General features: G+C 37.8%; 3 protein-coding genes across 8 annotated transcripts; 2 read left to right on the top strand and 1 right to left on the bottom strand.

Moving 5' to 3' along the window:
* Window positions 1-2,356: 2,356 nt before the first annotated feature.
* On the top strand, window positions 2,357-8,192 carry LOC147535946 (uncharacterized). Of its 4 annotated transcripts, none has more exons than XM_086643473.1 (4): window positions 2,357-2,454; window positions 3,122-3,180; window positions 3,551-4,224; window positions 4,715-8,192. In XM_086643473.1, the coding sequence occupies exons 2-4, from the start codon at window positions 3,168-3,170 to the stop codon at window positions 6,221-6,223; spliced, it is 2,196 nt and encodes a 731-aa protein (XP_086499599.1). In that variant the 5' UTR covers window positions 2,357-2,454; window positions 3,122-3,167; the 3' UTR covers window positions 6,224-8,192. The 4 variants fall into 4 exon arrangements, with proteins under 4 accessions (XP_086499599.1, XP_086499597.1, XP_086499600.1 ...); XM_086643471.1 differs by having other exon boundaries at window positions 3,091-3,176; XM_086643474.1 differs by having other exon boundaries at window positions 3,091-3,180.
* Window positions 8,193-11,508: 3,316 nt separating this feature from the next.
* Window positions 11,509-15,820, top strand: LOC147535945 (uncharacterized). 2 transcript variants are annotated; one of them, XM_086644179.1, is made up of 3 exons: window positions 11,509-11,746; window positions 12,411-13,136; window positions 13,685-15,820. In XM_086644179.1, the coding sequence occupies exons 2-3, from the start codon at window positions 12,411-12,413 to the stop codon at window positions 15,134-15,136; spliced, it is 2,178 nt and encodes a 725-aa protein (XP_086500305.1). In that variant the 5' UTR covers window positions 11,509-11,746; the 3' UTR covers window positions 15,137-15,820. The 2 variants fall into 2 exon arrangements, with proteins under 2 accessions (XP_086500305.1, XP_086500304.1); XM_086644178.1 differs by having other exon boundaries at window positions 11,584-11,746; window positions 12,380-13,136.
* A 350-nt stretch (window positions 15,821-16,170) lies between these two features.
* LD (Homeodomain-like superfamily protein) lies at window positions 16,171-24,232 on the bottom strand. 2 transcript variants are annotated; one of them, XM_086644177.1, is made up of 14 exons: window positions 23,473-23,936; window positions 23,282-23,309; window positions 22,514-22,644; window positions 21,992-22,204; window positions 21,852-21,904; window positions 21,645-21,738; window positions 21,471-21,564; window positions 21,086-21,215; window positions 20,973-21,009; window positions 20,849-20,892; window positions 20,348-20,436; window positions 19,235-19,855; window positions 17,665-18,239; window positions 16,171-17,362 (listed from the first exon to the last, which is right to left on the bottom strand). In XM_086644177.1, the coding sequence occupies exons 1-14, from the start codon at window positions 23,680-23,682 to the stop codon at window positions 16,565-16,567; spliced, it is 3,117 nt and encodes a 1,038-aa protein (XP_086500303.1). In that variant the 5' UTR covers window positions 23,683-23,936; the 3' UTR covers window positions 16,171-16,564. The 2 variants fall into 2 exon arrangements, with proteins under 2 accessions (XP_086500303.1, XP_086500302.1); XM_086644176.1 differs by having other exon boundaries at window positions 21,852-22,204; window positions 23,473-24,232.
* Between the last annotated feature and the right edge of the window lie 269 nt (window positions 24,233-24,501).

Here is a 24,501-nt window from a genome sequence, read left to right as displayed (position 1 = left end):
CGGGCTGGGCCGAGAGTTTTGGACCGGCGGGCCATAACCGGCCCGGCCCGGGAAGAACCCGGATTTCAGCCCGGCCCGGCAGGCCGTTGAGACGGGCCGGGTTATCCGGCCCGGCCCGTCTCAACGGTCAGATTTCAATTTTTTTTTTTTTTTTTAAAACAAGTACAAAAACGGCTAGTTGGGGGGTTTTTACCATTTTTACCCCCCAACTAGCCGTTTTCTAGTTGTTGGGGGGGGTAAAAGGTGTCATTTTACTTCCCCCCTTTTGTTATAAATATCTCCTCTTCTTTACTCAATTTCCATTCAAAACTATCTCATCTTCTCTACTTCTCTTAACTTCATCTTCAAGCTCTATATTCTTCAAGCTCTAAAAATTTTCATCTTTATTATTTTACCTCTCATTCTTTAGAACTACAAATATTCAAGATATCAACATTTTCAAGTATTGGTTTAGTAATTAAAGAGGACTATTATTCAAGAGTCAAGTGATCAATTATTGAAGACTTCAATTAATTACTTTAGTAATCAATTACTCAAGACTTCAATTAAGTGTATCAAGTAAGTAATTTACTTCCTTGTCAACTTATTTGAGTTTTTTACATATAATTTCTTTTCTCCTACCCTCTCATTTTTATTTTAGTTATGGATAACTATGATTTTGGTAGTCTCTCCGGACATGATAATGTCCAAATGTCCGGTGAAGAACCAACCGTAGAGACTAATATCCCCGGACATGATAAAGTGACACCAATTAATTTGAAACCACTAAAAGACAAACTAATCTAGATAAAGAACTAAGGAAAAAAAAAAGTAATACACAACTTATAGGCTTTATGAAAAGAAAAAGTGTTTTCAAATAAAAAAAGTTGTGTTCCTAAAAAAAAAAAAAAAAAAATTTGACCTGGCCCGTTTTTTGAAGCCCGCGGGCCGACCTGGCCCGGACCGGTCAAACCCGGGCCAGTTAACAGTCCCGGGCTGGGCCCTTGTATTACCAATAGGGGTGTTCATTTAGTATCCAAACCGACCAATCCAATCCGATCCAAACAGATTTCAACGGTTTGGATACCGATCCAATAGTATTCCGGATTGGTTCGGATGTTAAAATGGCAAAACCGAGTGGTTTGGATCGGTTTATGGATTTGGTTGATGGATAACCGAACAAACCGAACCAAACCATTTATTGTTATTTTTTATATATTATATATATAAATATAAATGATAGGAATGATGAACGGTTGAGATTTAATAGTTAAGTTAGTTCCATGTTTGTTAATATCGTAGCTTAATGCATGTGTATCAGAAGTAAATGGCGTCGAGAGTTGTAGCTTAATTCAATAGTTAAGTTAGTTCCACGTTTTTAAGTCGAAAGTGCGAAATTTTATATATGGTAAAATATCACAGGTGGTTCTGTTATCCAACCGATCCAAACCGCTCATGCATAGTTCGGATCGGTAACCGAACCAAATCATGAACGGATTGGTTCGGATTTAGATTTAAAAAAACTGAACCGTTCGGTTTGGACTTTGGATTGGTCGAAAAAGTCGGTTATCCAACCGATGTTCACCCCTAATTACCAACCCGGGTTGGGGCCCGGCCCGTCAATTTTCAACCCGGGCTGGTTAGGCCCGGCCCGTCAACTGGCCCGGCCCGGACAGGCCCGGGCCGGGCCGGCCCAGCCCGGCCTTTTTAACATCACTACTCAGAACAAAACCGAGTTGAATATTGATTGGTTTTGTTCGACCAACAGTCGCTCACCCCTATCTTCAATCCACGAAAGCCATAAAACGTATCTTTCTCTTCCTTTTCTTTGTTCATGACAGATGAAAACCTCTGTTTTCAACAATTAATCGTCTAAAATAAATAAAAAGTTGTCTTTTGTCTTAGATGCAGAGCCCATCGACAAAAGAAGTCTATCCATTATTCTCAACAGAGATAGAAGAAAGGTGAACAGAGTCTGAATATGATGAAGAAGACAGGGACAAGGGGAAGTGGTAGAAAATCGCGGTGGTATTAGCGTTATGAAGAAAATTAAGATGAAGGCTCTTCCTTGGAAGTGATCGAAAGTGATTGGTTGATGTTGGAGAATTATCATAAACACCAAAAGCCTAACAAAAATGTTAAAATGCCTAAAAAACTCGTACAAGATCCAGTCGAAAATCGACCTAGACGACCATATATCGTTCATTATACTCTCTCTCATTCTCTCTCGATCGATGGATCGATGAATTAGGTGAAATCCAAAACGTTAATGTCCAAAGCAAACTCCTCTCAAATTTTGAGTGCCCCTTTACACCAAGTGGGGGTCCCTATACATGCAACCAAAACTTACTGCTTTTCTCTCTATGTATCTCTCCCTGTCTTGTTTTTTATTTTCTTCTTCTCTTCCAAAGCCTTCCCTTGTCTATTTTCCTTCCTTGCAAATACCCACTATTTCCAACATCGTCCACTTCCTGGGTAACTCTCTCTTCTCTCTCTATCTAACTAAGGGTATCTTGTTTTTTTGATAAATAAGTGAGCAATCGATGTTAATCTTTACATAATCATTAATACCCATTTTTAAGAAGTTGATTTTTAACGTGGGTTTTGATTTTCTAGCTTTTTTGTTTATTGATGCTGGTGAATCTTATAGATTATATTACTATCATGTTTATTTGTGTTGTCTACTTCATGCTTTAATGTAGTTATGGGTTATTAGTTTTAAGCTATCTTTAGTGTTCTAAAAGTGTTTAATTTGATTACAATTCTCATTATAAGTTATGGGTTCTTTATGTTTTATGAGTTAGGTCAGGTTTTATGAGATTAGGTAAGTTTATCTCAATACATCCATATCATGAGAAATTTCCTAATACATTCATCTGGGTTTCATATATAGATCTTTGAAGTTGTAATAATTAGGTTTTCTGCCCATCTCAATGCATAAAAATCGTGTTTTCTTTCGTTATGGTTTACGATGTTAATCGAAATTGAACGTGAATCGTGACCACTTCTATGGAGTTCAACCCATTAAACGTTTCGGTTCTTTCGTTTCAATCTTAAGTTATTTGGATTATACACTACTAATGTTTGGATCTATTTTATTCTATATTTTAGGTATTGGGTAAAGTTCTTTTTATGAATGCAGATGGATTCAACTAAAGAAGAATATCACCGAGATTGCGTAATGGAGAATGCGTCAGCATAGTTACCAGAAACGAGATACGCTCTGGTACGAATACGGGGTACGGATACGGGGTACGCTAATTAGACGTTTCCGATTCGCTAGGGGGTATAATTATTCGCAGAAATTTATGCAATATATGTATATTGCATAATTATTCGCTAGGGGGTATATATATATATATATATATATGACGTGAAACTTAAAACCGAGGAAAGCAATATTCACACTTTGTAAACCCTAAATATCATGTTTTCATCTTTTTTTTTTCTTCTTGCGAATGGGTACGCCAGATTTAGCGATCTGATTCGCGTACCCACTCTAAAAGGGTACGATCGAACCAGATCGGAGTTCGCTCTCCAAATGACCGAATCTGGTAACTATGTGCGTCAGATCCAGGCTCGCTTTGTTCGGGTGCTCCGGGTATAAGTCAAATATGGGGAGATCGACAAGTACTTCCTCGAGTTGGAAATGAGTATCAGGTTAATGTTCCTCCTCTGATAACAAAAGCTGATATTCTTCAACTTGATCACGATTCTTGTCGAATTGGATTAACTTTACCAATCATGTGGGTTCATAATGAGCTCGATGGGAGCAAAATTGATCACAATGGGTCTTCAGAATTTAAGAGAAACAGAAAGATACGAAGCTGCTCGAAGAAAGAAGCTTCAAAGCTTAAAAAAAATTCTTCGAATTCTATATCTGATTGTGTAAACCAAGTGAAGCAAGAGTCCAAAAACAAAGTTCACTTTCCGGTTCCTGGCTGCTTAGGTAGTTCTTGGACTGAATTTGAGAAGGAGTGTTTTCTCCTTGGTCTCTATATTTTCGGCAAGAATCTTGTTCGAGTAAAGAAATTTGTTGAAAGTAAAGAAATGAGTGATATATTATCATTCTATTATGGGGAATTTTATAGGTCAATTGGCCAGAGAAGGTGGAGTGAGTGTATGAAGATGAAAAAGAAGAGGTGTATACATGGGCACAAGATTTTTACAGGGTCAAGGCAACACGAGTTTTTATCCCGTCTGCTTCCCCTTGTGCCCGAGGAATGCAGAAACATTTTGTTGGAGGTAATCTTAATGTTTTATGCAATTTTTACGAGTATAAACCTCATTATTGGATGATGACCCGAACTATCTCATTATTTTTACGCCGTTTCCTATAGAGATAATTTCGCTTTTTACTTGCTTGGTTTTGCATTATTGTGTTCCGTCGTTGAAAATACTTGAACTATTATCGGTCTGTACTTGTAACATTTCAACTAAATATCATTCTCGGGTCTCGCTTAATGTCAAGGCAGAGCTTAATTAGTTGAGCTGAGAGCGACAACCTGCTCGAAAGATGCATCTACCTAGCTCACTCTTCCTTAGCCATGCTCGAAATAGCTGTAAAATCATTCTCTTGGATGATAATGCATTTCGACTATCCCAAAAATCTCTCTTCCATTCTTCAGTGTCAACCGTCACTTTGCTTCTCTGAGTGGTTTTGTCGGAAAGAAGATACAGAATATTAAACCTTACAACTATATTTATTCTCTTCTTAGCGGTTATCTTTTTGCAGGTCTCGAAGAGTTTCGTAGAAGGGAAGATCTCGCTGGAAGAATATGTATCGATTTTAAAGGCTAAAGCGGGTTTGGATATTCTTATCGAAATTGTTGGGATCGGTAAGGGAAAGCAGGATCTTACTGGCACTATCACAGAGCCTACAAGAACCAACCAAGTTGTTTCTAGTCGTCCAAGATTACCTATTGGAAAGGTATGCTCCGATCTTACATCTGAAGATATAATTAGGTTTCTAAATGGAGATTTTCGACTTAGCAAAACCATATCAAATGACCTATTTTGGGAAGCCGTTTGGCCTCGTTTACTTGCACGAGGATGGCACTCAGAGCAACCTAATAATCGGATTCGCACAAATCTTAATTCGTTAGTGTTTATTATACCCGGTATTAAGAAGTTCTCAAGACGAAAACTTATTAAAGGAGACCACTATTTTGATTCTGTTACCGATGTTCTGGACAAAGTTTCAGCTGATCCACAACTTCTTGAGCTTGAGACCGATCCTGCTAAAGACAACATGAGGAATGAAGAAAATGGGTCGGCCCAAAAGAAGATGAAACTGGATAGCAATTATGATTATAATAGGCAATGCCGGAGTTATCTTAAAACAAAATTATCGAAGAGTATTTCAGACCTCATGATTGCAGAAACCAACTTGAGTAACAGAGAAGATGCAATCCATATTGAAGAATCGAAAAGGTTGCCAATGGATACTGCTAATATTTCGGCCCCTACAACTTCTTCGAGTGAAAATAAGGAGATTCTCAGTTACGGGTTGTTATCAAGTCAAGGAGATACTATGTTTAGCGTTCCGACGAAAGAGATTCTAAGTAATGGGCCAGATAAAGCGAACGTAACGTTGGAAGGGCCCGTGGGTTCAAATGCTGGTAATGACAATAACCCGAGTAAGGTTATAAAGTGTCAGTTTAGCCGGAGGAAGAAGCCTAGCCAGTCAAACTACTTAACTCCTGTCACTAAACGCCACAGGTTAACAGCTCGTTGTCAATCAGATACAAGATGCAAAGTTGGCAGTTTATCTGTCGACAGTGGATTTAGAAAAGACGATGAACGTCTGATGGTAGGCCGGTGCAGTCCAAGTGAGCCAGTGGGTTCTGAAGTAAGATTGTCATCTGACAAGAAAGTATCTATTAGTTCTTCGGCTAAAGACAGTGGAAGTGATTGTAGCAGTGAGGGAAATCTCAGTGAAAACTGCATTGTGAAGCCAACTTCTCACGAGAAACATCGTCGGAAAGAGTTGATCGACCTGAATCTACCCCATGTTCCATTGAACCTCGAAACGGGTGAACCATTTACGACAGAAGTGGGAGAGAGCTTGAAGACCCGACCTTTGCCTTGTAGCGATAATACTAGTGAACAGAAGCAACCAGTTGTGATTGCTCGAAGGCAAAGCACAAGAAACCGTCCATTAACAAAACGAGCATTAGAAGCTTTTGCTTATGGGTACTTAAACACAAAGCGAAAAACGAAAGTATTTGTTGCAGGCCTCTGATAGAGGAAATAATGGTGGTGTTTCAGCCAAGACGATGGAGCCTACGCTGATAGTAATGTCGAAATGCCTAACAATCTAATGAATCACAAACGACCTCGAAAAACCAGGAAATAGAAATTCATGCACAACTAGAAAGGTATTTTGGGCGATTTTTTGAGGAGAGAGAAAACGCTCTTGTTCTTCTCTCTTCCTTTCCATCGCAAACCCTAACCCTTCTCTTAAATTCAAGCCAACTACTACCACACATCACCTGTTGCCAAGCTTTTACTACCATTTGCAGATCCACAACACTCACAGTGATACTTCTATTTCTACAGAAAAAGCCCCAAAATACTCTTCGGCCAAAACCCCATTCAAACCCTAAACCAAGAACAACCATCACCAAATCTGCCATGGCTACTCATCTGACCACACATGCAACACCTCTTTCCACCTAACTACCATCAATAAGCACAACAGGAACAATCAATTAACTTACTACCCCAAAAGAAAAAAACGGTTAAGTGGGTTTCTTTTGCCAGTTCGTCACAACAAACCCAATCAAAGTAATTTCCGACTAGGGCTTCGGTTTGTAGCAAAGAAAGCTTGATCCAACTTGGGAGAGGCTCTTCGCATCCAGTACCCATCTTTGATTCGGTGACAGGCAAAAAAAAGTCTTCGACCTATTGCAAAGCCAACATCAACGACTAACCTCATCATCGTCCCAAATCACACACAACAGGGAAGTTCCTCTTTAACTCTAAGCTTTGGTTTTGATTTCTTTAAGTATACTAGTTTCATATCACTTTAACCTCATCTTGCATGTGATTCCATATGATGTTATCTATTCCCTTCTTGTCTGTTGGAATCCATTCTTTTATATAGGTCTTATTCTAGCTCTTATTGGTAGTGTCATGAATAGCTTTCTTGGTGTCATGAATAGCTTTTTGCATTTTCTGTTGAATTTGGTGCGCTCTAGATCTGGCGGCAACCATACTGTCACATTTTTATCTATGTTTCTGCATCTCTCGACTTTCAGATGTGTATCTTTAGAGGTCAAGCTTATAGGTCAACATCGGTTGGTGGTTTTCATCCCACTCAGGTTAATCGATGATCATATCGTAGGTTCCAATTTCTCTTCTATTTCAACTGAATCTTACTCTAACTTTAAACCACCTCCTATCATCTTATTTTTCATCTCCAAGAAAGGTTATCACGTATGTAATCATTTCATGTTTAATTGGATCCATCGCTTAACCTTATGGATCATGAGCTCATATCGTATGTCTTATAAGAGATTTAATATTAGTATTAACTTACCTTTCGACCCAGGAAGACATTTCGATTCACATAGGCATGTCCATCTTAGTAACCCACCTTTTGTCTCTTATGTTTCAGCTCAATCTCTGTCGAATTCTTTCGTGTTTGATTTTCGAATAGATTTAACTACTTATCCAAGGTCCTTAACATGCTCACTTCCACCCCTTGTCGCAACTCAGTTGCGATCTTTTGTCGGATTAGCTGAGTATTTATACTCGGGCTATGACGGCGATCCCATTTACCAGGTGTCTGATCAAATTCTACTTTGTGGAACTCGATCGGATATGGTCTCTGCATATGGAGAATACTGGCGGGATATCTCGGAACCATCTTTTGGTTCCACCTTACAGATGCCCTTGTTTCGCTCTGGAACTTCGGGTGTCTGTTTAATCCATCTCCAATGTTACAGGAAGGCAGGTACTAGTTTCATCTTTCAATCTATCGGAAGAAATCTCAAGACCAATTTACACATCATCCTCTTGAAGAGCTGCAAGAAGTATAAGCTACAGAATGAAGGACGATCCACTACACGAAGTTATTTTATGCAATCCCTCATTTCTGTATTTTGTTGTATTACTTTGTTTACTGTTTATGTTTTTCTTTTTAATTGGATATTGTAATAGACTCTTAAATTAATGTATTTGCTTTCAACAAAAAAAAAAAAAACAAACGACCTCGAAACCTCAAAGTTCTTGTTAATGGTTATCTGCTGTAGAAGAAGGAATCAGAGATGTTTCCTTGATGGTTATGGGCTCTCGTCGAGTCCTAGAGAGTTGGATTTCATGAAACTGTTTAAAACATATTTCTTGTACATCTCTAGGGAGAGCATCTGAAGCTTGGACTATAGATGCGTGCTCAAGCGTAGCAAGTGTTGAGGCCGTCTAGGTAGGCTCGTGGAGCCTTCGCCGAGAACATAAATGTGTATCCATGAACTTGGGTTTAAGAGTAAAAAGGAAAGTCAATATCGATAACTGCTAAGGCTTTCGGACCTAGCCACCTCATATTTTCTGGGAGAGTAATAATGGCTACTCTCCATGACTTCACAAACTTCATTCAGTTTGCAGCTTAATTATACAAGTAAATCGTACTTCAACCCCATTATGATCTTCTGTAATTACTAAATAGTTTTTACTCTTTTATATGCATATATTGTGCTTAACTTCTCTGTTTTTTCTGAAGATAAATGAAATATTTGAGATTTGAAACCCTATATATCCCATTTGCACTTTTCTTTCTCTGTTAGAAAATAATTGAACCCAAATCTCTATAAGAGGCTTGATTATATCCCGTAATCCGAAATGGAAGCCTCTAGATCTAGACGGAACCAAGCACCATGAAATCAGAAACAAGAAATTTCATCTTTAGAGAATTAAAAGAAAGAAAAGTAGTTGAATAAAAGCTTAAATTGCCAAATTGAAGATAATAAATTTTTAACAGGAAAGAATCCTTCTCTCTTTATTCTCTTCTTCACCTTTTTGGAGAGAGATAGAGAGTGAGAGAGATGAAAAGTTAAGAAAGAGATGATACTAAGGAGAGAGAAATCTTGAACCATTTCTATTTGTGTTGTTGTTAGAGATAACTAAACCGGTGATATTCCCGCGGACGGTAGCTATTAACGGAGCTACCGCCTCCGGTCAGTGGGAAACCTTGGGATCGAACCCCTTAGAGTAACAATCCTGTTGATACCATGATAGAAGCAAAACTCAACCCATTAGGAAAAAGTAAATAAAACAAACACCATTTACTACTCAACAAGCAAAACTCAACTAATAAAAAAAAGGACAGAAGAGAATAACAACTGTGAGTGCTTCAAATATAGTAGTATCTATTTATATATAAAACCACCATGTATGGCATGGAAGTTGATAAAAGTATAATAATAGTTAATAAGAACAACAAGAACGTCAAGAACAAAACCAACAAGTGAAAACCTAAAGAAAAGCACCGAACCGATTATAACGGTAGAGGATTTTTGGTTAGAGTAATATTCTTCACTTGAAAAAAAACATCCCTTGATGGATTGGGGGTTTATTAATATTGGAGTGATTCAGTTTTGACAATGATTTGTTGGGTAGTCATCTCTTCAATCTCCTCTGTATAATTTGACACCTACAAGAAAAAGATGCATGACCCAACATAAAATTTTTGGTTAGAATTAGTCACAAAGATTTTAATTTCAAGTATTCAACTCTGTTTGATCTACATATTACCGAAGAATCACCGATGGTGGTAGTGAATGTGGTGGTGGTAGTGGTGGTGGTAGTAGTTGTAGTAGTTGTAGTAGTGGTTTTGTATTGTAAAGTTTCAGAATATTCAACCGAAACTATAGTAATAATAGTGGTTGTTATTTTGGATTCAAGAACTTGAACTGTTGACGCCATTCTTCGTCTTGGTTTCTTCTTCTATGTTAGAATCATCATCAACAAAAAAACAGAAATGGAAAAGTTGTTAGTTCAATCTTTCTTTTTCTCTCAACAAAAAACAGAAATTAAAAAAAAAAAAAACTTTCACATTCTCACTCTAAATTACTAACCAGCTGAGAATGAAATAGGAAATGTTGAAGGTAGCTAATGAAGATGGTGGTTTACAGACTCCCAAATTTATAGAGTTTTTGCATGTAAACCACCAAGTGGAGATGCCTTCTTGTCATTAATGCGTAGAAGAAGAGAGAGAAACAGAGGAAATAATCAATGAGAGGGCAGAAAAATAGCAAAATACTAGTATCTGTAATTCCTAAAAAATAATCAATGACTGAGTTGGAGCTCTTGTCAGACAACACCCATAGGGTATAGCTTAATCAGAACACAAGTCCTTACCAAAGTAAGAAAACAACACAAAGACTCAAATGAAGTAACAGCACAAGGACTAAAAGATTTAAGTTATATCATTAGAGGGCTAAAGCTTCAATCGCTAAACGATGAGGGACAGAATTCGAAGATCTAAGAAAGTGCATTAACCTGATATGCTTCAATCTGATTCGGCCACGTATCTCTTCGATCTCACCTCTTATTCTTCACATGGGTTGCTGAGAGCCGTCGGATATTAGGGTAAATATGACTTTGACTCCCATTCCAACTCTAACCGAATTCCGATCACCTCACTGTAAAATGTAAATGGCTGAGATTATAAGAATTGTCTTCCCTATAGACAACCGAGTATACTTCCATTTGAGTTTCTTAGAACTGCTGATGCTGCAGAGGCTCCATTGTTTCTTTATGCTCCATCGACGTTAATCTTCAGTGTACCTGTACTAGGAGGTAACCATGATGAGCCCACTTATTGATCTACAACTACAAGAGAAAGATTAGCTAAATTGAGATTATTTCCCAAATCCTCCTCTGCCCTCCACCAAACCCGATCCAGATCTACAACAGCTTGTATAAAATACTTCTCGTTTCTTTGCTTCCACCAAACCCCTATTTTAGAGATAGGTCTCCTGGCCGAAAATGTTGAAAAATTAAACATAAAATTGACCGAAAATGTTGAAAAATTAAAAATCAAATTGACCGAAAATGTTTAACGTTCTAAGCATTATTTCACTGAAAATTTGGGATGTTCACTTAGAATGTTGTTATATGAGTCCAATGAAGAGTTGTAGTTGAGTTCTTCAATATCAAACTCTTCCATTAATGAAACCTCTTGACCACCAAGCTCCTCCAGTAATGTACCTTCTTCATTGTTAGGTTCTTCAATTAATAATGTTTCTAGTAGGTGATTGTGAGTTGATTGTTTATAGTTGTGGTGGTGGAAGGTGTTGGTGGTGGGATTTAGGAATGAATGAAATAAAATATCTTCTACTCTATAATCGATATTTTTTTTCAGTTTGATCCTTATCAAAATTTGATTTTAGTCTCTAGATGCTCTGTAAATAGCAAAACCTTTACAGAGAAAGTGAAAAGGTTTGAACTTTTGGACTTTGTAATAGCTAAAGTAGCACTGTAAATAGTTTCGAACAGATGAATTAGGTGAAATCCAACCGTTCATGCAGGAAAACAATTCCTCTAAAATTTTGAGTGCCCCTTTACACCAAGTGGGGGTCCCTATACATGCAACCAAAACTTACTACTTTTCTCTCTCTGTATCTCTCTCTGTCTCTCTTTGTTGCTAATAAACTGAAGACTTTGGTCTTGTTATTTTTTTTTGGTTCTTTTCTTCCAAAGCCTTCCCTTGTCTATTTTCCTTCCTTGCAAATCCCCACTATTTCCATCATCGTCCACTTCCTGGGTAACTCTCTCTATCTAACTATGGCTATCTTGTTTTTGTATAAATAAGTTAGCAATCGAGGTTAAATCTTTACATAATCATTAATAATTTAATACCCATTTTTAAGAAGTTGATTTTTAACATGGGTTTTGATTTTCTATCTTTTTTTATTGATGTTAGATGAATCTTATAGATTGTATTACTATCATGTTTATTTGTGTTGTCTACTTCATGCTTTAATGTAGTTATGGGTTCTAAGTTTTAAGCTATCTTTAGTGTTCTAAAAGTGTTTAATTTGATTACAATTCTCATTATAAGTTATGGGTTCTTTATGTTTTATGAGTTAGGTCAGGTTTGATGAGACTAGGTAAGTTTATCTCAATACATCCAAATCATGAGAAATTTCCTAATACATTCATCTGGGTTTCATATATAGATCTTTGAAGTTGTTATAATTAGGTTTTCTGCCCATCTCAATGCATAAAAATCGTGTTTTCTTTCGTTATGGTTTACGATGTTAATCGAAATTGAACGTGAATCGTGACCACTTCTATGGAGTTCAACCCATTAAACGTTTCAGTTCTTTCGTTTCAATCTTAAGTTATTTGGATTATACACTACTAATGTTTGGATCTATTTTATTCTATATTTTAGGTATTGGGTAAAGTTCTTTTTATGAATGCAGATGGATTCAACTAAAGAAGAATATCACCGAGATTGCATAATGGAGAATGCGTCCGATCCAGGCTCGCTTTGTTCGGCTGCTCCGGGTATTAGTCAAATATGGGGAGATCGACAAGTACTTCCTCGAGTTGGAAATGAGTATCAGGTTAATGTTCCTCCTCTGATAACAAAAAATATTCTTCAACTTGATCACGGTTCTTGTCGAATTGGATTAACTTTGCCGATTATGTGGGTTCATAATGAGGTCGCCGGGAGCAGAATTGATCACAATGGGTCTTCGGAGTTTAAGAGAAACAGAAAGATACGAAGCTGCTCGAAGAAAGAAGCTTCAAAGCTTAAAAAATTTTCTTCGAATTCTACATCTGATTGTGTAAACCAAGTGAATCAAGAATCCAAAAACAAAGTTCACTTTCCGGTTCCTGGCTGTTTAGGTAGTTCTTGGACTGATTTCGAGAAGGAGTGTTTTCTCCTTGGTCTCTATATTTTCGGCAAGAATCTTGTTCGAGTAAAGAGATTTGTCGAAAGTAAAGAAATGGATGATATATTATCATTCTATTATGGGGAATTTTATAGGTCAATTGGCCAGAGAAGGTGGAGTGAGTGTATGAAGATGAAAAGGAAGAGGTGTATACATGGGCACAAGATTTTTACAGGGTCGAGACAACACGAGTTTTTATCCCGCCTGCTTCCCCGTGTGCCCGAGGAATGCAGAAACATTTTGTTGGAGGTAATCTTAATGCTTTATGCAATTTTTACGAGCATAAATCTCATTATTGGATGATGACCCGAACTAACCTCATTATTTTTTTAGCATTATTCTGGTACGTCGTTCAAAATACTTGAACTATTATCTGTCTGTACTTGTAACATGTGAATTAAAGATCATTCTCGGATCTCGCTTAATGTCAAGGCAGTGCTTAATTAGTCGAGCTGAGAGCGACAACCTGCTCGAGAGATGCATCTACCAAACTCACTCTTCCTTAGCCATGCTCGAAATAGCTGTAAAATCATTCTCGTGGATGATAATGCATTTTCGACTATCCCAACAATATCTTTCCATTCTTCAGTGTCAACCGTCACTTTGCTTCTCTGAGTGGTTTTGTCGGTTCTAAGTCTTCATTTAGAATGAAGTCACTTTCATTTGCGGCTGAATATTAGCCTATCTCGGAAAGAAGATACAGAATATTAAGCCTTACACAACTATATCTATTCTCTTCTTTCTTTTCCTTTTCGAGTTTTTTTGAATCATACTTCTTAGCGGTTATCTTTTTGCAGGTCTCGAAGAGTTTCGTAGAAGGGAAGATCTCGCTGGAAGAATATGTATCGGTTTTAAAGGTTAAAGCGGGTTTGGGTATTCTTGTCGAAATTGTTGGTATCGGTAAGGGAAAGCAGGATCTTACTGGCATTATCACAGAGCCTGCAAGAACCAACCAAGTTGTTTCTAGTCGTCCCAGATTACCTATTGGAAAGGTATGCTCCGATCTTACATCTGAAGATATAGTTAGGTTTCTAAATGGAGATTTTCGACTTAGCAAAGCCATATCAAATGACCTATTTTGGGAAGCCGTTTGGCCTCGTTTACTTGCACGAGGATGGCACTCAGAGCAACCTAATAATCGGATTCGCACAAATCTTAATTCGTTAGTGTTTATTATACCCGGTATTAAGAAGTTCTCAAGACGAAAACTTATTAAAGGAGACCACTATTTTGATTCTGTTACCGATGTTCTGGACAAAGTTTCAGCTGATCCACAACTTCTTGAGCTTGAGACCGATCCTGCTAAAGACAACATGAGGAATGAAGAAAATGGGTCGGCCCAAAAGAAGATGAAACTGGATAGAAATTATGATGATAATAGGCAATGCCGGAGTTATCTTAAACCAAAATTATCGAAGAGTATTTCAGACCTCATGATTGCAGAAACCAACTTGAGTAACAGAGAAGATGCAATCCATATTGAAGAATCGAAAAGGTTGCCAATGGATACTGCTAATATTTCCGCCCCTACAACTTCTTCGAGTGAAAATAAGGAGATTCTCAGTTACGGATTGTTATCAAGTCAAGGAGATACTATGTTTAGCGTTCCGACGAAAGAGATTCTAAGTAACGGGCCAGATAAAGCGAATGACACGTTGGAAGGGCCCGTCGGTTCAAATGCTGGTAAGGACAATAACCCGACTAAGGTTATAAAGTGTCAGTTTAGCCGGAGGAAGAAGCCTAGCCAGTCAAACTACTTAACTCCTGTCACTGAACGCCAAAGGTTAACAGCTTGTTTCTCTGTCGACAGTGGATTTAGAAAAGACGATGAACGTCTAAATGTAGGCCCGTGCAGTCCAAGTGAGCCAGTGGGTTCTGAAGTAAGATCATCGTCATCTGACAAAAAAGTATGTATTAGTTCTTCGGCTAAAGACAGTGGAAATGATTGTGGCAGTGAGGGAAATCTCAGTGAAAACTGCATTGTGAAGCCAACTTCTCTCGAAAAACATCGACGGAAAGAGTTTATGGACCTGAATCTACCCCATGTTCCATTGAACCTCGAAACGGTTGAACCATTTACGACAGAAGTGGGAGAGAGCTCGAACACTCGACCTTTGCCTTGTAGCGAGACTGCTAGTGAACAGAAGCAACCAGTTGTGATTGCTCGAAGGCAAAGTACAAGAAACCGTCCATTAACGAAACGAGCACTAGAAGCTCTTGCTTATGGGTACTTAAACACAAAGAGATAAGCATAGCATTTATTGCAGGTCACAGGTAAAGGAAAAAATGGTGGTGTTTCAGTCGAGATGATGGAGTCAAAGCTAGAAGGTTCGAAATGTCTAGCAATCTCAAGAGTCACTAACAACACCGAAACTTAAAGTCTTAAAGAGTTGGATTTCATGAAATGGTTTCAAACATATTTCTGGTACACTAACGAAGCTTGTAATAGTCCCACATCTCTCAGGAGAGGCATCTGGACTATAGATGCGCGCTCAAGCTTATTATGTGTCGGGGCTTTCTAGGTAGGCTCCTGGAGCCTTCGCCAAGAACAAAATTATGTACCCATGAACTTGAGTCTAAGAGTCAAAAGTTAAGTCAATGTCGATAAATGCTAAGGCTTGGGTTGCTACAAAGCTCTTTGAAAGTCTGCAACCAGGGAAACAGAGAGTAATGTTTGATGTGTCCCACCTCATGTATATTCAGTTGGGATGTTTGTTCGATTATGCAAGACTAACAAAGTAACAATTGCTACTCTCCATGACTGCACAAACTTCATTTGTGTCGAGTATCTAATACTTGCAGCTTAATTATATAAGTAAATCGTACTTCGACCTTTTACGAACTTTTGTAATTACTAATAGTTTCTTTTTGGACATTGATATTTCATTCCGTAATAATAAAACAATTTACTGTGTTTTTTTGTTGAACGAAAATTTACTGTCCTATATGCATATATTGTGCTTTGCTACTCTGTTTTAAAATAAATTCATTCATTTCTCGATCCTGAGCACGATGGCACTCTACAAGTTTTTTCTTTGCCAAACATCTTAGGCTAAGTTCATTTTCTGGCAGAAAATTACAACTTCGATGACATTCATACTAAAAATTACAACTTCAATGACATTCATACTAAAAGATCCACATTAGTGCTCGAACTTTGACAACATTCATAATGAACGATCTAGATTGGAACAAACACTGTTACGACAGCGTTTATTTCTACAATAGAGACAATTAAAGATATTTTAACATATTAATGCTTCCTCATGGCACCAACCACCAATAAAACCCTAACTTGAATATTTGATTGACAAAGATACATTTGTTTTACATAAGAATAGCACAATGGCTCTCTCGTAATACTCTTAAATGTAACAAGGGCAAATTCGGTACTAAAATGGTCAAAATCCAATATTTGTATTACAATCACTAGTCAAGATTTTCGTTTTTACCTAAAAATCTAGGTCAAGATGAAGAAAGAGAAAAAGAAGAGGATTAAACTCCAATTTCCCAACTGTTTCACAACTTGAAAAACTGAAACTTTGGGGACTACGACCTAATTTCAGTTTTTTCCTCTTTAGTCCTCCTTAAAGAAGCTTCTTCCCATTTTCTTGACTTCATTTCATCTTAGTACCACTTAAGAACAAGTTCTTCTGTTCATTCATTAATTTTCCGGCTCAGTATCTTCGATCTCGCCATCTCCGATTATTTCCCCCACCTTGTCGAGAAAAGTCTCGACGACCACCACCGCCACCAGTATCTCGTCTTGTGGACCAATCATTTCTAGAGTTTCTGCCATTTGTCCCCCTTCTGAGTTCAGGCATCATATTCCTACCTGAATGGTACCCAGGAGACCTGTCTGGACTCCAACCCTCAGATTCTTGCTCACCAAAATACTCGTCTCTGTCCAAAGTTTGCGATTGATACATCGCGGGCCCTGACGGGCCTCCACCAAAAGCGCTATAGTTATTATGGTTAACTTGGGTCATATCGTTTCTATTATGGCCATTATCGTTCCATTGCCACGACTGTTGGGTCGGCTCTTGTACGACTTGGGGAGGTTGTGATATCATCGTAGTTGACAATAGAGCTGCCATTGAAGGCACCTTGGAAGGATGGTTTGTGACCATAGAAACTGGTGCAGGCTTAACATTATGGAATTGTCCATAACTTACTGATTCTGGTTGCAGTAATGGAAGTGCTGCAGTAAGAATACTATGTTGTAATGAACTAACAGTGGGTTGGATTTGGGTTTGAATTTGAGGGATATTGGGTAAACTAGAAGATGAAATTGAGTATGAATTTACTCCTAGGTGGTGATTTTCCTGATTCATTAATTGGTATTGTTGTTGGGCCTGTATCAGGCCAGTTCCGAGGATGGTGGTAGGATTTGGAGCAGCTGCCTGAAAATGAGCAGTTTCTCTGTTGGCCGCTACAATTGGTTGTGAAATCGAGTCATTAGATCTCCATTGGTTCTGCAATTTAAAAAACTCGTATTAGGATCATATAATATAAATTTAATGCAGCAAGAATACGGTCAAGAACAATGCAGTACAAATTGAAGCATCATAGGGTATGCGTGAGTAAATGAAACAACACCGACGAATAACGGTCAAACGACTACCATGTTGGCTGGTCAAAGGACCCAATAGCATCTAGCTATCACATTTTATAAGGTCAAATTCTACCCATATTTGAGAGTCAAGCAGCAATGGCTAGACGATGGGTTTATGACTGTTGTTAATTGAACAATAAATTTACAGTTCAAATTACAAACCATTCTGATTTCTGATGGAGGAGTTGGGGAAGGAAGAGACGTCACTAGTGGGTTCACGGGCTGGCCCATGTTTCCGATGTTTCCACCCATTAACCCACTTAAGTTTCCAGCCAAGTCAATCCCACTTGTCTTGATCATGTCAAGCAATTTCACTGTATCCTGACTTGTGATATTTCCAACTTGGCCTGAAGTAAGTGCAAAAACTAGTTCTGGGTTTTTGAGCAGCACAGCCAACAACTCAAAATCTGGTACTGATTCAGTAGCTTTCACTTCACTACTACCAACAGGCACCAGGTTAGAAGTTGAAGCTTCTGCCGGATTTTGTATGTTGTTATACGAAGATGATGAAGTTTCTGCTGGAGTATCAACATCAGAAGGTTGTTCCATTGGAATTTCAAGAGTTAAACTGTCATCATAATCCATCTCTCGGTCCCAAGGATCCCTCGGATCTGATGGAATGTCTTGGGTTCTCTGGTAGATAGTTTCTTTCTCCCTTCTCGTTCTGTCTCTCTGAATTTCAACTTCTTTGCTCTTCTCACCAGCACCAACTCTCCATAGACTGTTGATCTTAATCTCTGCAGAATGAATATGGAAAATTGGTCTGAAATTGATCGACATTGTAAACTTAACAGATACAACACTACAAGCATAGGAAATTAGGAAAGTTAATTGCTACTTATTTATTGCCTTGCATGTCGAAGGGAAAAAAAAGGTAAGTGGTCGACAATTTTGTGCAAATTTTCGAGATTGTCCAAACCATATCTAGACTCTGGAATGTAAAATGAACTTTTTACTGGCAGACAAAATAACTAAAAAAAACATGTAATTGGTTAAGTAATTTGATCACATCGAATATGGAGCTCTTTCAAATTAGATAAAAGTCCGAGTTTTTCCTTAGCCCAGCGACTCACACTTTTGAGTAGTAATAGATGTCGAAGGCTCGAAGCCCATCAGAAAAAGTTCTGTCATGATAGTGTGCCCTCTGCTTAATCATATGTTGATGCTCTCGTGTCGGTACTCAGCCGGGACAGACTTCTTTTACGATATAACTCGACTGCCTCTTGGCGTATTAGAATATGAATTAATCAGAGTCAAGATTGAGCGGCTTGTTTCATCTATTAGAGTTAATATGATAGTGAAAAGATCAACTGGATCTACCCAGGGTGATAAAATATACGAATAGAAGTCTGGATATCCAAAGGTGACTCTGGGACGAACTCGAGGAACACAATTAATTTCTTCTTAATGTGGTTTTCAGCAAACTTCAAGTTCTGAGTAAGTTCGCCGGAAAAAAAACTTCCAGAAACTTGACCCATTAGAAAAAGTAAATAAATGGAAATAATTTGAAGGTTGTTAAAGGTCATTTTCCTACTACTAAAGCAGAACTCAGCTAATTAAAAAAAAGAAAAAAAGAAAAAACAACTCTGAGTGCCCCAAATATATCTATTTATAAAACCATGGCAGTCGATAAAAGTGTAATAGTTAATAAGAAGATAGGTATTTTGAACAACAAGAACATTTGACAATATGTATAAAGAACCAAGAACAATACCAACAAATACAAGTGTACCTGATGGCATCTGCCATGGGATTTGATCCCTCTTCAAATTCTCCCACGAGGGACGAACGGGTGAGCTAATTTCTGGAAGAACGGGTGAGCTAATTTCTGGACGAACGGGTGAGCTAATCTCTGGACGAATGGGTGAGCTAATTTCTGGACGAACGGGTGAGCTAATTTCTGGACGAACGGGTGATTCAACCATTGTAGTAGTAGTGGTTGTAGTTACTGTGGGAAACGCAACAGGTTTTCTCGATTCTGGCGAAGAAGTATTTTGTTTAATTACTTCTGGTAAAGCAGGAAAAGTCTCTGGGGCAACTGAAACCTGATCTCTATTTTCCTCAATTTCCGGCCTAACGGGACTTTTACACGCTGAAATCAGATGTCTGGCTTGAGAAGTAGAATTTCTATTAAGAACTGCAACTTTTAACAGGGGTTTGTCATTCGAAGAAGTAACACTCTTCCCATACTTGCTCTGCATGAAACTTGCTCTCATCTTTGCTTTTTGAATATCATCAGTGGACATTGGACGACCTTGGGTGGAAGTAACAGGTCTTGCAATCTGAAGGCTTCTGCCACTAGCATTTCGCCCTGGTTGTTCCACCAGGAGAACTTTTCTACGTTCTCTGGTTGCTGCTACTGGTCAAGGAAGTAATCATATCATATCAAAAACATACTGGACAACAGCTCAGTCACAACTCTTGAGTAGGGATAGAGCCACATATAAGCTTAGTTATGATTAAACCTAGCTAGTTTTGTATTCTCAACGTGATCTCATTTACATAGAGTTCACATTCAGCTTTCGTGTCACTTACATTGGTGTTAAGAAACTAGCTAAATGTGATATAACATTTATATCATCCATATCCCGAGTTCTTTTCTGATTCCGAGCCATTGTGCCTAAAGATGCCATATAATCATATAAATTACTCAGTTTGTAGGCTACATCTAGCAATTACTTCGTCGATTCCTCATTATGTTTTCTATTACTTAATTCTCGAAACTCTGTCTAATCTGAAATTCAATCAAGAATTCCTCCTGCTTTCACAAACATTACATAATTATGACCCTGCTAATTATTTTGTAATAAGAAATAAGCAAATGGAAGAAATTTTCAAAGGATACGGGTAGAAGAGACACTGCGGGCATGCTTTCTATTTGATTCATCAGTGGAAGCTGGGAGCAGCTTTAAGGCCTGTGGAGGTTCTGATTTCCTGAAGTAACGATTAACAGTCATGTTCAGTAAAAGATGAAAATTTAACTCTATTCATAACAATTTCTGTTGGGAACGACTTGCATCTAAGGGCATGTTCAACTGTGCTTCTTTTTTCCTTTAATTTTCTTTCTTTTTCTGTTTTTTTACATTGCCTATGATTTTTTTTACCAGAACTCAGAACCTGATCGAACTATGCTGGAACAACAACGAAGAAATGAAAGGATTCTTGCCCCCAAAAAGCAAAGAAAATTTGTTGCACTATCAATTTATTTTCTTGTTCAAAGAAGTGAAAACCTAAAGAAAGGCAACGACTACAACGGTTTTCTGGACTTCTGTTTTAAAGAAACTTTAACTGCACAGATCACAAACATGCCCTTAGTAACCCTGCAACTTGAAAATGGGAACTATACCTGCAATCTTCTGAATTTTCATAAGTAAAAGCAAGAATGTCCTCCTGTAGAACAACAAATCGATATAAGAAATTTTTAAAGATGGAACTGCTGGTTATATGAACATTCTGTGCAATGAACTTACAGGAAGATTAACTATGGCCTGATTGTTTTCACTGGTCCTGAACACAATTACAACATCGTTAGAGGAAACATTTGGGAATAAATATCAGTATGTCTGATAAGATGAGGATTTACCTCTGTTTGTTAATAATCTGTTTATGTGTATCATTTGGTGAATCTGTAGAAGAGGGTCTCTTTAATGCCTGGCTTTTAAAGAATAGTTTGCTCCACCGTGACAACAAAACCTTTGCCCTGTTTGATATGTCTGATCTTCAAATTAATATAAATGAGTTTCAAAAGGTTGGATAGAAATGAAAACACACCCACTCACACACTACAAAAAAGCTAAAGTTGCGAGAATATTAACATCGGCTGTCTGTTTGACATAGATGTCCATTATTTCCATGTAAGAGGATTGACACTTCACGTACACGACAAGGAAATCCACTAGTTGGAGATTCTTATTAACAACTTAAGAACCAAAAAAAAATGGCATAAAAACTATATTAACGTAACACACCTGTTGTCCGGTAAAACCTCAACCTATTAACTGTTTGCAATATAGCAGACATTTGTACAGGAAGAGCTTTTTGCAATGGAAGGTGACAGAGAACCTGTGTAATACTAATCTAGTGAGAAATCTATATAAACAACGAGAACGCAGTGAATTAAGCCCATCGAAAAAAATATACACCTTAAGAGTTACAAGAAGAACAGTAGTCTGCTCTTCTATGGTAGCATTACTCAACCATGCTGCCAAAATCATTAAACCACCTTTGGTTAAAAACCTGTAAAATAGTTCGGAGGATGGTCATGTTAGGAAAATGGAAATAAAATCTGGTATTACCTGCTCATTATACAGTATAATCTACACTTCTTCACAAAGGTTAAAAGGAAGTACCAACATAATACTGAAGGATTTTGGATTCGCATGATCCACTCCATCAACTTCACCTGCCCAGAAAACTTTTCTTCTCTTCTCATCAAATTAAAAATATTATCTATGAAATTTTTATCAGAAGCTTCTATCCCAGGAATTACTTCGTCTTGTGATGACGTAGGTGGTGCTACTGTAACAGCCTCAGGGGCCACAGTGTTCAAGGGTGCTTGATCTATAATAGATGTTGCTGGATCAGAGCTAGTGGAGCACTCATTTTCGGATGTCTTACTTGCATCGGACTTTGTTGCCTTCTCCCTTGCCAACCGAACATGTTTCCTTACTCTAGAACGTTGGCTAGCAAAAAAATCTCGAACCTATATTAAGTAAAAGTTTGATTTTAAGTGTAATATTCAGCTAATGATTTTCATTGTGAACCTAAAAATTAAGAATATGCACCCAGTTAAAGAGTTGATGCAATCATGGAACGTTGTTCAGTGACAAATTATATGATTTTAATGACATCTGAGTAGTCCCAAGCGGAAAGTTACATTAAATCACACAATTTGACACTAAACAATTCTAATGTAACTAACATCTCGACAAGTTCTTTATATAAATTTTTAAGTTGATATAAGCTCAAGTTCACGCCAGAAATGCACATAAAAGTTAAGAAAAAAATATACCTGTGTGACAGTAACACCACAAAGGGCACTAATCTCACGAGTTTCCTTTTTGCTGATAGTATCTTTAATGGAAAATACTGACTGCATATACTTCACCCCTTTTGGATTTAACAAATCCCTAGGCCTTTTTCCTACAGAAGGTGGAGAATTTCATTTGTCAGACCCTGTATACTTTATGCAAGATTATGACACCCTGGAAGCTCTCAACGAACTATATATATATATATATATATATATATATATATATATATATATATATATATATATATATATGTCTATAGACCGAGCCTTTGGGACTTGACGAGCAGGTGTGGTTGGTTTGATCTACAGATGACTCTGCTGGATTTTTGTCTCGTCTAGTCCTCTACTCCTCTGTGAGTTGTCGGGACGTCTCCTGTGACCGGCCATATGTGGGGCGCGAGGCACACGAATGCATCACACGACACCGCAAAAGTATAAATTCGCTTCGAACTTCAAAGAGGTGATCCTTAAAACTGTATCACTAAATGTTTGTTCTCTAGGATTAAAATGGCATCCTAGCTTAATCAAGTGATAAGCTTAATCCTGTTATGCTAAAGGAATATACTATTAACTAATCAAAATTCAAACAACTACCCCCAATTTCTGGACCTCAGAATGACAAACAATTTTTTATTTCTAATGTTGCTTCTAATTAATTAGCAAGACTTGATTAATTAAGGAGTCTAAAAATTAACACAACTAGTTTGAAATACCTAAATGGAATGAAATAATCATCAAATAACTCACCAATATTAACAGATAAAGCACCAGCTGCCTGCACAAAATTAAAAAAAAAATGATTTTTTAGCAATGTCTCTTATCTACCATTCCACACACACAAAAAAATCCTAAAAACAAGAAAAACCTAAAACCAAGAAAAGAAACCCTAGAAAAGGGGAAACCACAACCATGAACCCTAGAAAGAAAGAAATAAATACCATTTCTTGAGAGAGAGGATTTGTTCCAGTAAGTTTACATTGAGTAACAACAATATTTTGTAACTGATCGATCTGATTATGAAAAAGTTGTTTCTGTAATTCCAAAAATGTTTGTAAAGATTGTGCGGAGTTTCCAATACCGACTTCCATTAAAGTCGTCGTCGTCGTCGTCGACGTCGTCGATGTATTTGTCTTCTGTTGAATCTCCATTTTCCGATCAAAATCAACAAGATTTTACAATTCTAGTTGATTTACTTCATGAATTGATGAAATGAAAAATGATTCTATATACATTTATTTGATTGTAGACATAAAGACCACCCATAGAAATTGGAGTTGTTACTAATTTTTAGGGTTAGGGTTTCTTTGTGCTACCAAGTAGGGAGAGAGAGAGAGACGACGAGAGCACTGACTTCCCGCGATAAACCTAGATCCTGCCTCTTCAAGTTCACGTTTCTCTATCTATCCTACGCTTCGAGCCTTGCCCTCAAAGAGAGGGCCAGTCAAAAGTTATTGACTAGAGTCAACGACTGAAATGGGGCGCCTAAGCAAAAAGACGTTGCGCTTGTATACTCACCCAAGGAAGAATTTCACACCAAAAGGTAATATATTGTGCCTACGACCGCAACGAAGAAGAAGAGATGAGATAGGAGAGAGAGAGAGAGAGAGAGAGAGAGAGAGAGAGAGAGGGGCCTGAGAGAGAGAGAGTTGAGGAGTGAGAGAGTAAAGCGTAGAAGAGAAAGAGATGGATTCGAGGAACGAGAGAGTAGAGCGTAGAAGAGAAAGAGATGGATTCGAGGAACGAGAGAGTAGAGCGTAGAAGAGAGTTAGAGATAGAAATGATGTGGGTAAAATAAGAAAAACTTATTTACATAATTGACATAAAAGTTCTAGAAATTTTTGGAATACTTCTGGACCGTCTCGGTCCGAGAATGTAAGCAAGATTCTAGACTATCTAGTCTGAAAACTCTCGGGCTAGACAAGCGATGGAATTTGTTTACTCTCGCGAACGGTCAACTTAGACAGTGG

This window comes from Eschscholzia californica, unplaced genomic scaffold (genome assembly GCF_041429995.1).
Source record: "Eschscholzia californica isolate CP2 unplaced genomic scaffold, dmEscCali1.0.p SCAF_5, whole genome shotgun sequence".
Lineage (NCBI taxonomy): Eukaryota > Viridiplantae > Streptophyta > Magnoliopsida > Ranunculales > Papaveraceae > Eschscholzia > Eschscholzia californica.
The sequence above is the reverse complement of the archived record's forward strand: the minus strand, read 5'-3'. Positions and strand labels throughout refer to the sequence as shown.